We start from the raw sequence: 17,154 nt of genomic DNA, 5'->3' as shown, positions 1-17,154 counted from the left end.
TTATAAGAAATTAGTATTAACAGTGACATAATGCAGTTAAGAGCTTCCTGGACAAAGCAGACAAAGACTTGTATTCTCCTTCACAGTGTATCAGTGGGAGAACTTTCTGTTTCCTTATCTGTAAAATGAAAAAGTTGAATTGGATCCTGAGATCCCTTACAGATTTTAAATTGTTTCTAGATCCTTGAATAACCAAATTGATCAGGGTATAAAATTGCACAGAAATAAAATCATTCAGTTTCTCCATTCTAAACCCTTGGTCCCTCCATGCCTTGGCTTATGTTTTGGGTGGACTGACTCCTGATTTTTTTTTTTTTTTTTAAAGTATTTCAATGTTTATTCATTTTTGGGACAGAGAGAGACAGAACATGAACGGGGGAGGGGCAGAGAGAGAGGGAGACACACAGAATCAGAAACAGTCTCCAGGCTCTGAGCCATCAGCCCAGAGCCTGACGCGGGGCTTGAACTCACGGACCGCGAGATCGTGACCTGGCTGAAGTCGGACGCTTAACCGACTGCGCCACCCAGGCACCCCTCCTGATTTTTTATATATGCTTACTACCTCACAGTCCTTCTTTTCCCTCCTAATTCTTCCTCATCTCATTGGTCTGTTTCTGTCCTTGGTCATAAATTAAGTCTTTAATAAACTATTCATTTAGAAAAGCAAGGCCTTTTAAGACATCTTAAATTCCACTCTGTGACCAAGATGAACTTACAATGAGAAATAAATCAAAAAAGTAAAGCTTTGGGATATATCTTACACAAACAATAAATTGAGCTCAGGATCTCAGGTCAGTCATGAATCAGTCTTAGACAAATTACTTAAAATGGCGATTTTCTCACCTATAAAATGAGAAGATTGAAGTAGGTGATCTAAGTCTTCTTCCAACCCAATTTGCTGAAATAAGTTCTAGAACACACAACTGTTACGTAAGTATCTAGGATATTACACAAGCAGATAAAGCTAAATTTTCATTCAACAAATTTGTGCCATTCACCATCAACAAAGTACTTAAGCTGAGGATATAGAGAATATGAGAGCTGCTTCTGTCTAGTTTTATAACTTAGAAAAAGGAAATCCTCTGTATTAAAATGACCATTATAGAAAATACAGTGACTGTTTGCTATTTCCACTGAAATATTAAGGGGAGGGGATGAGTTTAAAATATTTAAAATTTAGAATATTAAAATAACCTCACAAAATTAATTAAATTTCTGGATGAGCTACTGAGGCAGCTCCTTAAAATTCTTTTCACATAGCACTTGATAATTTTAATATCTTTCAACAAGAATAATTTGCCTAAAATTGAAGGATGGATTAAATATCTTTTCTAATGAAGAGACAGATACACCCTAGAATCCAGGATGAAGAAAACAGAGCTTACCTGTCATTTATGTGGCTGAAAGTTTTTTTGTTTATTTTGAGAAAGAGTATGTGTGTGCATGATCAGGGGAGGCGCAGAGATAGAGGGAGAGAGAGAGAATCCCAAGCAGGCTCCCTGCTATCAGCAAAGAGCCCGATGCGGGGCTTGATCTACGAGTCATGAGATCATGACCTGAGCCAAAACCAAGAGTCGGACCCTTCACTAACTGAGCCAGTCAGGCGCCCCACCATTAATATTTTCTTAATGCAATTCTGAATAATTAGGCCCAATTGGTTTACTCCTCATGACCTATAATCTCAGCCTATTTGGATTTTATAAATGTATTTTTGGAGGAAAACAAAAATTTCAAGGTTAATGCAATTCTAATAAAAACCACCTTTTTTGGTAGAAATTGATAGACCAATTCCAAAATTTATATGACAGAGGAAGAAAGCTAGAATAGCCAAAATTATTTTGAAAAAATAGTACAAAATAATTTACCTTGGCATTTATTACTATATTTCACCCCACTGTGTTGTGTTAATGATGGGCTACTAACTTGCATAAGCACTGTTTTCTTTGGACTAATAATGATTTAGGCCTACTGTTATTTTTTTCTTTTAGTAAGTTGTAGGCTTATGTATTTTTTTCAGGTTAATGAAGCATAATTTGTATTCATTAAAATTCACCCTTTTTAAGTGTACCTTTTGATTATGCAATCAGGCTTCTCCCACTAGATCTTAATAACCAATGGTCTGATTTGGGTTTCCATAGCTTTTTTTTTCTAGAATGTCATGTAAATGGAATCATACTGTATGTAGCCTTTTCATCACTTAGCATAATACTTCTAAGACTCATCTATGGGGGGGCTTGGGTGGCTTTGTCGGTTAAGCGCCTGACTTTGGCTCAGGCCATGATCTCAGTTCTTGAGTTAGAGCCCCATGTCAGGCTTTGTGCTAACAGCTCAGAGCCTGGAGCCTGCTTTGGATTCTGTGTCTCCCTCTCTCTCTGCTCCTCCCCCACTCGCACTCTGTGCGTGTCTCTTTCTCAAAAATAAACAACCATTAAAAAAAAAAAAAGACATATGTTATTGCATAGATCGGTAGTTTGTCCCTGTATTAACTTGGCTAGGCTAATTTATGTTTCCCAGAATTTTCTTTCTTACATACCCTTAGGGTAAACCACAAGGCACACTGTTTGTTTTTGTTTTAAGTTTATTTGGGGGGGGGCGGGGAGGGGGGAGGTAGAGAGAAGGGGGGTGGAGAGAGACAGAGGGAGAGAGACAGAGAGAGAGAATTCCAAGCAGGCTCTGTGCTGTCAGCACAGAGCCCAACACAGGGCTCAATTTCACAAACTGTGAAATAATGACCTGAGCCAAAATCAAGAGTCAGAGGCTTAACCAACTGAGTCATCCAGGTGCCCCACAAGACACATTTTAAAGTGAAATTTGAAGGGCAGAAGTGAAGAGGCAGTGATCTCATTTCTTATGCAGGCACTTTTGTAGCTTGAACATGGGGTAACTTACCTGCTGGCTCAACTTTTGGGGTGGGACAACAGTCTGACCTACATTGTTTCACCTTTCCTTGGATCCTCCTTCAGCTTCTTGGACTCCTGGGCCAGGTGTGTATTTAGCAACCTGGCAAAAGGCAACTTTTCACACAGGATACACACATCATCAAAGTTGGAGACAGTAAGAAGTGACACAGGTCTCAGTGTCAACTGCCTACCATGTGAACTTTAACTCTAGCATTAGATGCAAACAATAGACTCACAGAGACTGCTTAACCAACTCCAACGTGTAACAGCAAATCCCTGTAAACAAATCACTATACAAATATCCTAGTAGTTCTGCTTCTCTGACTGAACTCTGATACAATTCTTTTGTATAACCGAGTAAATAAATACCAACCATACGGATGTACACCTTGTTTATCCATTCACCAGCTGATGGACATTTGGCTGTTTTCAGCGATCTAGTTTGGGATCATGAATAAAGTTGCTATAAATGTTCACAGACACAGGTCTTTGTGTGAACATATTATTTCAAAACATGGTATTTATAAATACAAGAAATAGCTAAAAGAGTTCAATATGTTTGCCACTGGAGGTGGAAAGGGGCACAGAGGGGTCCGATGTTGATGTTTTACATTTTAGATCTTTCTAACCATGATTTAAAAAAAAAAAAATACACTGAATTGTACACTTTCAAAGAGTGAATTTTATGCCATGTGAATTATATTTCAACACAAAAGTATAAAAGTATATGATAATACAATAAACAGATCCCACCAACTTATAATCTAATGTCAAGTTTTATTTATCTTTTTTCTTACAATATGCTGTCATCCAAAATATACCTTATAAGTAATTCATGCATACAGTAGGCACTCTATAAATATTTTGATTTAATAATTAGGTATTTTTTAGAATGACTAAAAATCCTGATGTAAAATCCCAACTGGGAAGTGCATAATCCCATTGTAGACAAAATATATAACTTTACAATAAACATTTTTATAAGAATTTGCCCCAAAGAGGGAACACTTACAACTTGGAAATTAAAAAATAAAAAGTAAAAAGCAAGATGAAGCATAATACTAATATATTTAGACAATGACCCCCCGGACCAGTGGGGCTTACAGACCTAGGGTTACCTGCACCCTGTGGCCTTAACACCATCTGAAATTCAGTTAAGAAGATAATTATATACCTAATAACCTCTTAACTGGAAATGCTGCAAGAAAATACAAGCAATAGCCTGTGAAACTTTTTTAACTACATCCCTCACATGAACGCAGGAAAAAAATTTTTACTACATATCTTATTCTCCAATTTAAAAAAATCAAGACTTTTTATCTTAAGCAGTAAGAGTGATCCACAAATAAGCAAGAAGTCACTTTTATAGAAGCTATGTTAAATTCTGTGGAAAATACTTTGGGAGATTAGTTCAAGAACCTTAGTCCAAATATAAATAAATCCTCGCATTAAAGGGTCTTCCAATTTACAAAAACAAAACACGCTGTGACCACATATGATAAAGTATCTTCTAAATCCTTATTTTGGGTTAGCTTTATAACTATGAACAGTCACTCCAAACTGAAAAATGAAAAAGACTGTAGCACTATTATGATAAAGAAAAATTAAAAGCCACCAAATGCCTAACCTTAGTGAAATACCTGTGCAAACCTATAAACATACTCAAATACTCTATTTCTATAAAATGAAAAGTCTACTGACTATATCTTTCAAAAACTATATAATTCCATAAAAATTTAAATATATAGACTATACCAATACATGGAAATGTATATATAAAATACTATTAAGTGAAAAACCAAAAAATATAAAGTGAATACAACCATGTAAAAGTAAATATATTACAATAACAAAAACTGTGAAGTGACTTAAAATTTATAGAGACATAAACAGATTCAAATATCCATTAGAGGTTTTTCTTTGTTACTTAAGATTATAACAAAATAAAAAAAAATAGACTATTATTTTAGATTAAACTATACTCCTAAACAATAAATACTGAACTAATGTGAACTCCTAAAACAGAGATTTTAAAAACCATGACTTAACTATATTTCAAGTGTATCCTATGGATGGAGACCAGCACACATTTGCTGATCTTCACTTTACAAAACCTTCTGGCAATGTGCACAATTATAACTGCCCTTCTTAAACATAAAAAGAAAAAAATTTAAAGCACTGTTCAAGTAAGAAAACCAAGCAGCATGCTAACAAAATCTATCTACTTAATCTGTTTTGCACCTGCAAAAAAGCTACTAATAGAGGGTTTTAAAAAACTAATCCTATATACATATTTTACATAATATATTTATGCTATAAATATTTTAAAGAATGGCTTTTACATAATTCTTCATTTTAATTCAATATATATCTTACTGATTTAATTGCAAATTATGCAAATCCAATCTTTCAGATTTATTACTGAAAATTATTCTCTACATGGTTTAGAAAATGGTTAATTTCTTGGGTAAAACATAGCATATTTAGAAGTCCGAAAGCCAAGTAAATCCCTTATTTCATTTCGGAATTTTGAAAGATCTTGGCGTAGTTCATTTAGATTTTCCACGGTTGCCTGATCTGTACTTTGCATCTTTTGTCTCATGGATGTCAAGTAACGATGCACTAGGCAGCACATCACTTTTTGGTAGTTTTCATCTCTCTTTTGTTTCAAATTTCTCCATTCCTTCAAAACAAACAATTATATGATACAATTTTATAAACAATATTTAAATGAGGTGAATTTTTAAGATTTTTCACAGATACAAACACGTTTTATTGGGCTATATTTTTGGGACTATGTGTTACAAAATAATATTCATCACTTGTTTAAAACAGATACAGCCTGCCTATTTGTTTTATTCATTCACCTATATGCTTCTCTGGATTTAAAAATATTCTTAGGAATCCTCAATTTATAGGAAGGATTAGCAAACTACAACCCACAGGACAAGTACGTCCTGTTTCCTATTTTTTAATGGCCTGTGAGCGAAGAGTGGTTTTTTACAGATGAATATTTATAATTAATTTGATGATAGGGAATACTGATTTTGAGACCCAATTAAACAAAATGTTATTCCCCCCCAAAATGGAATTCCATTCTTTTCATTAGATCTGTATTACAAAAAATTATTAAATTATTAATTAATGTTACATTTTAAATTTCACCAATAAAAATCTTGTGGAAATTTGTGCTCTTTCTTGTTATATTACTTATTATAGTCAAAGTATTTTTGTTTTTGTCTCAGTCTGCTAAGTCCAAAAGATTTACTAATAGGACCTTTAAAGAAAAGTTTGCCAACCTCTGGTTTATAGCAACATGAACTGAATTATTCATGTAATGAATAACTTTCAAGAAAAACTAGAAAAATGAGATGGATCCAGTAGTCAATCTTTATCTATGCTGACAGAATTGGCATTCTAAATATTTCCCATGTTTTAAAACTTGAGACAAGATTTCATAAAAAAAAAAAAAAAAAAAATCATAGCTCTATCTCTCACATATTGAATCCTTACTTTATGTTAGATACTATGCCATGCATTAGGGATATATGAGTAAAAAAAAAAATCAGACAGTCCCAGGCCTTAAGGAGCCTGCATATTTACACTCTAGGAAACATCAGTGATTAGGAATTGTTAAAATTTCCAAGTTGCAATTTTAATATCTTACCTTTAAACTGTTTTGCCGTTTAACCTTGCCTTTTGATGTATGAGAGCAAATCCACTTACTGAGGCTACTAATCATATAGCAAATAGTCTTTGGTGAAGGAATAATATTGAAAGGTGGGGGTAATGTACATTTGTCATCAAAGTAGCTAAGCCACAACTTTGCTCGAGCAAACTTCCATTCCTTGTCTTCATGATTCTGTAAGAGCCAAATGAAAAAGCAACACAGAATGTGAACACACACACACACACGGGGGAGGGAAGAGCAAAGGAGAGAGAGATGTGGGGGGGGGGGGGGGGGATATCATTTTACATGGTCCAAATGTTTGATGTCCAAATGTTTACACAGCTTGTAGGTAAAAATTTGGTTCAAGAGTTGTAGTTAATATACATTACTTACATTTAAAAAATCTATATTTAGGGGCGCCTGAGTGGCTCAGTTGGTTAAGCATCCAACTTCAGCTCAGGTCATGATCTCGCGATTCAGGAGTTCGAGCCCTGTGTCAGGCTCTGTGCTGACAACTCAGAGCTTGGAGCCTGCTTCAGATTCTGTGTCTCCCTCTCTCTCTGACCTTCCCTCACTTGTGCGCTCTCTCTCTCTCTCTCAAAAATAAATAAAAACGTTAAAAAGTTTTTTTTAATCTGTATTTAATTTTAAAATAATACTAATCCTTAATTCTTATAATCTTTGGCTGCCTTATCTACTACATACATTTGGTATGATCTGAAAGAATATAAAGTTTTTACAAGAATGAATACTTACTGCTATCAACTGAAAGCTTTTATGAAGCATTGCCACCAGCAGCTTGGTAAGCACAATCACAACCACGACATTGTATGTCCCAACAATAACAGCTCCAACAAAGGACTGCAATTCTTCTCCATAACTAAATCTTGTGACAAAGATTGCCACATGTGCTAAGGAGAAAATATACCAGAACAAAGCAAAGCAAGTGCCAATGAACCTGTAAAGACAATTACATTTCTGTTTAAAAGAAAATTAAAGCACTTAATTAGCAAAAATGAAGAACTCATTCATATTAACATTCCGTAAGTAAAACATTGATAATCCAAGAATACATTTTAAAATGAATGAGATTGAACCCAACAGTTTACATATGTCTTAAACAAAGAAATACACTTAAAAGGATAAATTATTTTGTTTAACCTTCTACTGCTTTTGTATTATCAACATAGCAGCCTCTAAGACCCTGTTTGTGCCTAATTAGATGTTGCCACTCCTTTGCTTAAAAACTTCAAATGGCTCTCAATCTCAATAGCCCAAAGTCCTTACAAAGATCACAGATCAACAACATTCTACATGATCCTCATTACCTTTTGGACCCCATCTCTTACAACTTGCCCTCATTCACTACATTCCATCCACAGTGGCCTCCTGGTTTTTCCTTGAACAGCCAGCCACACTCCCATCCCAGGGCATTTGCCTTTGCCATTCCTTGGATCGGTGAATGCTCTTCCTCCAACTATTTTCTTCATGGCTTGATCCTTCATCAACTTAGTATCTTTACCTGAATGTCATCTCTTGTGAGGCCTTCCCTAGTCTATTTAAAATTGCAACCTCTCACACATAGGGAGAAGCCTGGCCAAGCTTTGTCTCTTTGGTCCTTTTTATTGTGTAATATGTATTTTATTTCTCTTTTTATTGACTATATCACCTCACTGTAATATAAACTCTATGAGGCAGTTTTGCTCACTGGTACTTCATTCACTCAGTACTTTGAACAGTGTCTGTTATATAGAAGGTGTTAAATAAATACTTATTATTCATTTAATCTTAAATAAGATGACATCCAAGTATCTAAAGAATAGTTGGTACATAACAAACACAACAAATACCTAATTCCACACCCCTTCTCCATTATGCTACTTAAAAATGAGGGGAGGTATTTTGTCTGCCTCACAACTGGTTGTTTAAGTTCTTATGATACAGTAAATTAAAGAAAAAAATTGTTTATGAAGCTCTAATGATTCTCAATTCTATTGACCTCCTACTGAAGTGTTGAAAATATGAGAGATGGTTTTGCCTGTAACAATAATGGACAGTTGCTGACATTTAATATGTGAAAAGTATGGGGTGCCTGGGTGGCTCAGTTGGTTAAGCATCCAACTTCGGTTCAAGGTCATGATCTCACAATTCAGGATTTCGAGCCCTGAGTTGGGCTCTGTGCTGACAGCTCATTGCCTGGAGCCTGCTGCAGATGCTGTGTTTCCCTCACTCTTTGCCCCTCCCCTGCTCATGCTCTGTCTCTCAAAAATAAATAAATGTTAAAAAAAATTTTTAATAAAAAAAATATGTGAAGAGCAGAGACATCCTGCAATACGCAGGACTGACAGAAAACTGTCCTGCCCCAAATCCTAACAGTGTACAAAATGCCAAGAACTCCTCTGTTAAGACAAGCAGCAGGGGAAACAATGTAATATCGTGGGCCTGTTAATTGCTTAAGATTCTATTTATGTAAAGAAAACTACAACATGATTAATGAAAAAGTAAGTATTTATTAAAAAGGAATGTTTTAAAGAAAATTTGAAGTTCTATTTCTATAGGTACTAATTCATATATAATACAATAGAGAGAAATATATTTACTAAAAATTTAAAAAGACACTCACGAATGGAAGGTATCATTACTTTGCTGTTCACAGAAGATGCCCACACAGTCCTTCTGTTCTTTTGGGGTATAGCCTTTATCATACAGTTGTGTCAGTCCAATTGTGAAAGAAAACAAAACAAGAAGGAACATCCCAAGAAATTTTCCAAAATCTTGTAACATCTGTCCCATTGAAATCTGTGGAATATATTATATAGGTGTTCATTAAAATTATCAGGAAAACAAAATATTAAGTATTAAATGACCAGGCAATAAAAGTAAAACAAACATATGATTCCTTTTATTCCATCTGGTTAAGATAGTTCCATACTTTTAAGACATCAAAAGTCTCACTGACAAACAAAAAGCCATTCTAGGGGCGCCAGTGTGGCTCAGTTGGTTAAGCTACCGACTCTTGATCTCAGCTCAGGTCTTGTTGTCAGGGGTGTGAGTTCAAGCCCACGCTGGGCTTTGTACTAGGTGTGAAGCCTACTTTAAAAAAAAAAAAAAAAAAAGGTTGTCTGGGTTGTTCAGTTGGTTAAGCATCTGACTTCAGCTCAGGTCATGATCTCGCAATTCATGGGTTCTAGCCCCATGTCCGGCTCTGTGCTGACAGCTCAGAACCTGGAGCCTGCTTCAGATTCTGTGTCTCCCTCTCTCTCTGCCCCTCATCTGCTCACACTGTCTCTCTCTCTCTCTCTCTCAAAAATAAGTAAACATTTAAAAAAAAAAAAAGCCATCCCAATCATGCCAGCACTGTTAGTGTTGATGGCACCTTTTTTTTTTTTTTTTTAATTTTTTTTTTCAACGTTTTTATTTATTTTTGGGACAGAGAGAGACAGAGCATGAACGGGGGAGGGGCAGAGAGAGGGAGACACAGAATCGGAAACAGGCTCCAGGATCCGAGCGATCAGCCCAGAGCCTGACGCGGGGCTCGAACTCACGGACCATGAGATCGTGACCTGGCTGAAGTCGGACGCTTAACCGACTGCGCCACCCAGGCGCCCCAATGGCACATTTCTTGAATCTGGACCAGGTCTGCAGAGGACACTGCTGGGAAGAAGTAAGAGGCTGAGACATGGAGATTTAAGAAAAGGCCTAATTTGCAAGGAATAGAAGGAAAATTCCTTGCTCAAGCCTAAAGGGAAATAAACGCTTATGTTTTTTATGGCTTCTTAAAGTTTACAACTATAAAATCATATGACATAAAGTATTTAATTTGCTTTTTGTGACCAATTCTAAACCAATTCTCCAAAGATAGCATTTCCTTCTCTAGGACTGCCCTAATCTTTTTTTGCCAAGGTGGTCAATTTTCTTTCATTTTAGGTCAATTATAAGAAAATATGTGTGCAAACCAGATGAATAGGTCTAATTAACATGGGTATCTTTTGTAATGCAGTCACATGTAGTGTGTCTGGGAGCTTTATTCAAGCCTAATTTCATTGTCCTCCAATACTCTTTCAAAATCTGGGTGATAGGTACTTTTCATAAATTCTTGGTATTTAAATTAGCATACAAATTTGGAGAATAATTTGACATTATCCTTTTGACCCAACAATTCTATCCCTTGGCATTTAGCCAATAGATAGGAAATATGCAAAATGCACGTATATACATGGGTTTTCACTGCAGCACTGTTAGAGGTCACAAAAAAATTAGAACATCTTAAATGTTGTTAAAAAGAATGAAGTACATCTATATGTGCTGGTGTAGAAAAATGTCTATAAAATATTAAGTCAAAAAAGCTGGGTATAGAACAGTATTATAACAGATCCCATTTCTATTTCTTTAAAGTATAAATCAGATATATATTTCGTATAGATAGGATTTAATACGCACAGTACATTTCTGGAAGTTTACACAAGAGACTGTTTAATAGTGCTTAAATATGGAAGGTAGGACTTGGGGTTGGAAGGCAGACTTTCTTCCTTTGAATTTTCTTTACTGTATGCATTTTTTTTTTTTTTGCATTTATTACTTATACAAAAAATAGGGTTTAAAAATAACCCTTCCTCAAAACTTACCAGATCAATTTTACACAGTTAATTAAATCCAGCTTCAAATAAAATGTCTAACTGCCTCAAACCTACCAAAATAAAATATGCCACTTACCACTGATACAAAATGGTAGTGACATTGAGCAAGTGGCCAAACCTCTCTAACCCACTAAAGTGAGCCAGCCAATTAAGTAAAAGAGGGGTGCTAAAATTTTTTAGGCACACCACAGCCTGGTAAACTGGACTCTGCAACAGTGAAGAGGTCCAATATGCATGGCTTGCACATTTGACTAGGCCATGTAGTACCTTTTGAAGTCTTGTGCTTTCCTTACTTCCCACTGCAAAATTTTGAGAGAAGAAATAGGGAGCTTTTAAACTCAGCAAGCTTTACATGTGTGAGAAAGAGAAGAAATACATTTCCTTCTTAATCAATGATAGCTTTATACCGAAGTACCTTGGAAAGAAATCATTTTTAATGTTTATTTTTGAGAGAGAGAGAGACTGAGACAGAGCGGGAGTGGGGGAAGGGCAGAGAGAGAGGGAAACACAGAATCCGAAATAGGCTCTAAGCTCTGAGCTGTCAGCACAGAGCCCGATACAGGGCTCAGAGACTGACGTGGGGCTCAAACCCACAAACGTGAGATCATAACCTGAGGTGAAGTCAGACACTTAATCCACTGAGCCACTCAGGCGCCCCTACTGGAGATTTATCCTTAGGAGATAATTTAAAAGAGGCAAAGACCCTACATACAGAGCACTGTGTAGAAGAGCAAAAACATGCGAAATATCTGATAGGGTGAAGGCTGGTATCGTTAGGGTTCATATCATGTGTTAAATTATAAAACTTGCTGAAAAAATGAAGCAATAATAATGACAACTTCTAGTCGTTCTCCTTCCAAATCTTCCTCCAGAAAACACCATAATTACCTGTCTAAAAATTCTATCTGATCAAGCCATTCACACTCAAAACCTCCTTTGCATGTATGATAATATTCAAATTCCTGGCACAGAGGCCTTCAGAGTCCAGCCCAGTCTATTTTTTTCAGCCTCATCTTCCCAAATGCCACCCACTGTCCAAATACGAAAGACATCCTGTCTTCTCTAAGCATGCCATGCTTTTATGACTTCATGTTTCTGTACATGTAACTTTGTTCTTTGCCAGGAAAGCTTTTTATGCCTTCAAGGCCCAGATCAAATGTCACCTTTTCTAAGAAGCTGTCCAGATTCTCTCCAAGCACCCCCTCAGTTATGCTCCAAAGTACTTTGTCCATAATCTCTAAAATCATATTTTTCACTTTATACCAATATTTATGTTTGTCTCTTCTAGCAGGCTGTAAGAGCAGGCACCATATCAATAAGCTTCAAAGCCCAGCATATTAGTTAAAATGTTGAACACATAGCTACTTTTTATATGCCTTATTATATAACTCTCTACCATTTTCCAAGAGGTATCATGTATTTTTATTTATCCTGTAGGATCAGAAAGGCTAGTATTATCTCTCTTTTTCCAAGTGACAAACTGAAGCTCAAAGAGATTGTGACTTGCTCAGGGTAACAGAATAGATGGCAGAGGTAGAATTCAATTCTTGCTTCTAACTCCTTGCAAGAGCTTTTCTGAAACATCACTTTGTGATTTTTATCTCAGCTCTCCCATTAAAAATTTGGGGCTTTGCCACTCTGGAAAACAGTGCGGACGTTCCTCAAAAAATTAAAAACAGAACTACCCTAAGACCCAGCAATTGCACTACTAGGAATTTATCCAAGGGATACAGGAGTGCTGATTCATAGGGGCACATGTACCCCAAAGTTTACAGCAGTGCTTTCAACAATAGCCAAATTATGGAATGGGCCTAAATGTCCATCAACTGACAAATGGAAAAAGAAGATGTGGTTTATATATACAATGGAATACTACCTGGCAATGAGAAAGAATGAAATCATGCCATTTGCAGCAACATGGATGAAACTGGAGGGTATTATGCTAAGTGAAATAAGTCAGTCAGAGAAAGACAGGTTATCATATGTTTTCACTCATATGTGGATCTTGAGAAACTTAACAGAAAACCAGGGGGGAAGGAAAGGGGGGAAAGTAGTTATAAATAGGGAGGGAGGGAGGCAAATCACAAGAGACTCTTAAATACAGAGAACAAACTGAGGGTTGATGGGAGGGTGGGGGAAAGGGGAAAGTGGGTGATGGGCATTGATGAGGGCACTCGTTGGGATGAGCACTAGGTGTTGTATGTAAGCCAATTTGACAATAAATTATATTTAAAAAATTGGGGGCTGTGTGCAATTAAGGATTTCATTCTCATGTAATGAGCTTATTGAATTAATACATGAATAAATATCCAAAAAAGATGTAACTATTAACATTTTACACCAAGTCTTTTTTTCTAACATTGTGTGAGCTGGGCCATAGTTTCCTGACCTATAAAAGGGATGGTCATATGCTACATCAAACTCACACATCTACATGCTATTAAAACTTGGCCAGATTTTATGCCAATCTATTTAATCAGCATCTCTGAGGGCAGGACTTAGATATACAGATTTGATGTGCAACCCTAGTGATTCTGAGTCTCACCAACCTGGGAACTCCTAGACTAATGACCTCTAAGTTTCCCTCTAAGTGTAACATTTATGCTTCCAAAGAAAAATGTCCATCCCCAGTATACCCTAAAATGCAAGGCACTTTGAAATGAAATCACTCTTTACTCACTGCAAATGACAACAATATGCCATTTATGTGATACAGAACACTAAATTAAATCTATTAATTATCCAGTAAAGCCAAATGATTCACTATGAATAAAGTATGCCTTTATGTGTCAGATGCTACACTTATTTTCCAAGTTTCTTTGTGTTATTTTTCAGATTTGCGACAGTTAACTCCACTAACTATAAAGGAAATGAAGAAACGGCTCTAATGATTTATGTAAAGTTCATCATGTGTCAGGAAACCTGCTATGAGATGCATCTTATATATACTGACCCATTTAATCCTCACAACGACACAGAACCTGAGACTCACAGAGATGAGTAACAGTAACAGTAAGTTACAGAGCAAAATTTGAACCCAGTTGGTTGGTTCTGTCTTGTTCTTTCTAATGACCCAACTACAAGTGCTTAATTCATCTGAAACATGTGGATAAACCAGGAAGAATTCTTAAGATCTGTAAATTATTAAAGCCTGCCCAAAGAAGTATTGTACAATAAAAGTTAACGAGGGAATCATATTACTCTGTAGCAATGAAAACAGAGAGGCAAGTTAGCAGATTGGTGAAGATCTTTAGCTCTGGAGCCAAACCACTGGGTTAGAATCCCAGTTTGGCTACTTACCAGCTGTGTGACCTTGTAAAAGTTACTTAATATCTCTATGCCTCAGTTTCTTCCTCTGTAAAATGGAAATAAAAGAGTCTGACTCTTAGAACAACTGTGAGGATTAAATGAGGTAATAAATGTAAATAAAGATCTTAGAATAGTATCCATGGTAAGGGCCCATATGTTAACAGTTATTATTATAATTACCACTTTATTTTTAGATTCTATCTTTATGTCTTTTTTTGTTAAAACGTGTAACATTACTGATTTATGTCCAATCATGACTCTTACATTTGCTGAAGCATATTAGGTAGCATCCTTCTTTTATAAAAGCAGAAGAACTTTGAAGAGCAGGTTGGTCTGTGGATTCAGACAGACTCAGGTTCAGCTCTTGACTACTTCTTTCTAGTTCTGTGAACTACTTAACCTCTCTAAGCCTTAGATCCCCCATTTGTAAAATGGAAATAAAAATAACAAGGGTTGTGATGAGGATGAAATAAGGCGAAAAAACTTAGCACAGTGCCTGGCCCACATGAAATGTTAAACAAATGTGGTGGTTGTTATTATTTTGAATAAGCAGCTCCAGTAACAGGTAGTGGATATAGCCCAACAGCTTTATTCTTCTCACACACCAATCAACATTTGTCTTTACCCAAGACCATTTAATTTATCAAATAGTAAGTGACTACTATGGCAAGGCAGTAAGTAAAGTGCAGATGAAAAAATAAAGATACAGTCCCTATCCTCAAGGAATTTTTAATTTAGTAGAGACAACACCGTCTATAATTTAAGACAAGCTAAATTTTAATTGTCTTACAATTAACACAAGATTTAGGAAGTGCTCATTGGAGGTTCAAAGTACCAAGTTCACTGGATGGAGTTATTCATTAGCAGGGGAGCAAGAGCATAGGAATGGATTTTCCAGAGGCAGGAGCTCTAACACTGGCACATGTTCCCTCTCCCTGGAATGCCTAACCCGCCTCCATTCTACTCATCTTTCAAGGCTTAATTCCAGTGTCATCTCTTCTGGTAAGTGCCTTAAACTGAAGTGAGTGCCCTTTCTATGAGCTGTGCCTATGACAGCAATTACCACTGTAAATGTCATGCTTGCCTGTCACCCTCAGTGTACTTGAGTTCTTTAAGGAGATATTGGAGCATATTAATTTTTTTTTCAGATTTACTTACTTACTTACTTACTTAAAGTAATCTCTATACCCAACACTGAACCCACGACCCCAAGATCAAAGAGTTGCATGCTCTTCTGACTGAGCCAGCTAGGTGCCCCAGAGCTTACTCATTTTAGTATTTTCAGTGTCTAGTACTTACCAGGCACTCAAAAACTGTTCACTGAATGAATAAAATTTTGACAAGTAGAGGAGTGGGTGGGACATTTTAAACAGGGTAATAACATAAACAATGTCATGGAATTGGGATAGCATGGGACATGTGTGAGATTACTGACTGGTCTTGGCCCAGATGGAGAAGTACTTCAGTAAGGGACAGAGATGAGTTTAGCGACAGATAGCTACAAAGTAAGTAGGGCCAGATGTAGAAAGCCACCTTCCAGAGTCTACCTACGACATAAGTTACAAATTTAATGAGCATAATCATAAAAATGTCAAATACTAAAATAGAGGATTCAACCACTGCTGAATATAGAACCATTTTATATATTCCACTATATGATATTGCTGTGACCTTGATTTGCCTAGGACAGTCCCAGTTTCCACTTGTTTTCCCAAGTTAGTAATAAATAGCATCCCTTTCATTCCCCAAAGTGTCTCCATTTGGATGATAAAATATGGTCACTCTAACCAAGGGAGTAATCTGTACCCCTACCACAGGTTATATAACCAGTTAAAATAAAAGTCTGTCAACTTCTGCAAATATTTGGAAGGAAAAAAAGTTAATGGAGATAATCACAGTAATCACATAAAAACATTATCTGACATAACAGGTTATATATGTAAAGGAATAAAGTTGCTCTTTTGCTAAAGTAATTAACTTATTGTCAATTTTTTTTTGCATTTTACTTCTAGTTTTACATTCATAACTGGATTACTCCCTTTCAATTGAGTTCCTTACTTATGACGAACAAAATGGAAGAAAAATGTATTCTAAATTTTCTACAAGAACTTTTTCTAGAATATTTTGGAAGAACTATGCAATACAAATCTGTCATGTTAGTAAGACTACACTGTAACACAAATGTCTTTATTTGAAAATATCTTTAAGTAAAAGCCTGAAAATACGAATCTATAGATTCCTATTCAATATCTATTCTTTGCTCTCTTCCTGACTAACCAGACCTTGATTTTTTGGGGGGCAATTGAAAATACTCATCTCCTCAGACTTCCTTGTAGCTACAAATGACCATATGACCAAATTCTGGCCAATGAGTTATAAGTGGAAATATGTGGTAGGGCTCCAGGGAAAATGATTGCTCTCTTGATAAAAAGAGAAAGACAGTTGGCCCATATTTTCTGGCTTTTGCCCTCTGTCTTTCCCCTTCTCTCTGTAGGATACAGACTTGATATAATGACCTGGAACAGGGAGCTTGCAACCATGAGGAACAGTAACACTGTAAAAATTGCAGACAACCTTCTGTCTGGGAAGATTTGCTTTGCAATACCAACTAATTCCATTTGTATTTCCAAATCCTTCA

At 36.1% G+C, this 17,154-nt stretch overlaps 1 protein-coding gene across 7 annotated transcripts in view; it reads right to left on the bottom strand.

The window, feature by feature from the left end:
- Positions 1 to 3,657: 3,657 nt before the first annotated feature.
- Positions 3,658 to 17,154, bottom strand: part of TRPC1 (transient receptor potential cation channel subfamily C member 1) — a 66,420-nt gene continuing 52,923 nt past the window's right edge. For all 7 annotated transcript variants that reach the window (XM_047875299.1, XM_047875301.1, XM_047875298.1 and 4 more), the window contains 4 exons: positions 9,194 to 9,369; positions 7,327 to 7,528; positions 6,568 to 6,762; positions 3,658 to 5,583 (listed from right to left, as the gene is read on the bottom strand). In XM_047875299.1, coding sequence (XP_047731255.1) covers positions 5,356 to 5,583; positions 6,568 to 6,762; positions 7,327 to 7,528; positions 9,194 to 9,369 — 801 coding nt within the window. In that variant the 3' untranslated portion in view covers positions 3,658 to 5,355. The remainder of the gene's footprint in view (positions 5,584 to 6,567; positions 6,763 to 7,326; positions 7,529 to 9,193; positions 9,370 to 17,154) is intronic.

This window comes from Prionailurus viverrinus, chromosome C2 (assembly GCF_022837055.1).
Source record: "Prionailurus viverrinus isolate Anna chromosome C2, UM_Priviv_1.0, whole genome shotgun sequence".
Taxonomy (NCBI): domain Eukaryota; kingdom Metazoa; phylum Chordata; class Mammalia; order Carnivora; family Felidae; genus Prionailurus; species Prionailurus viverrinus.
This window is presented reverse-complemented; position numbering and strand designations above follow the sequence as displayed.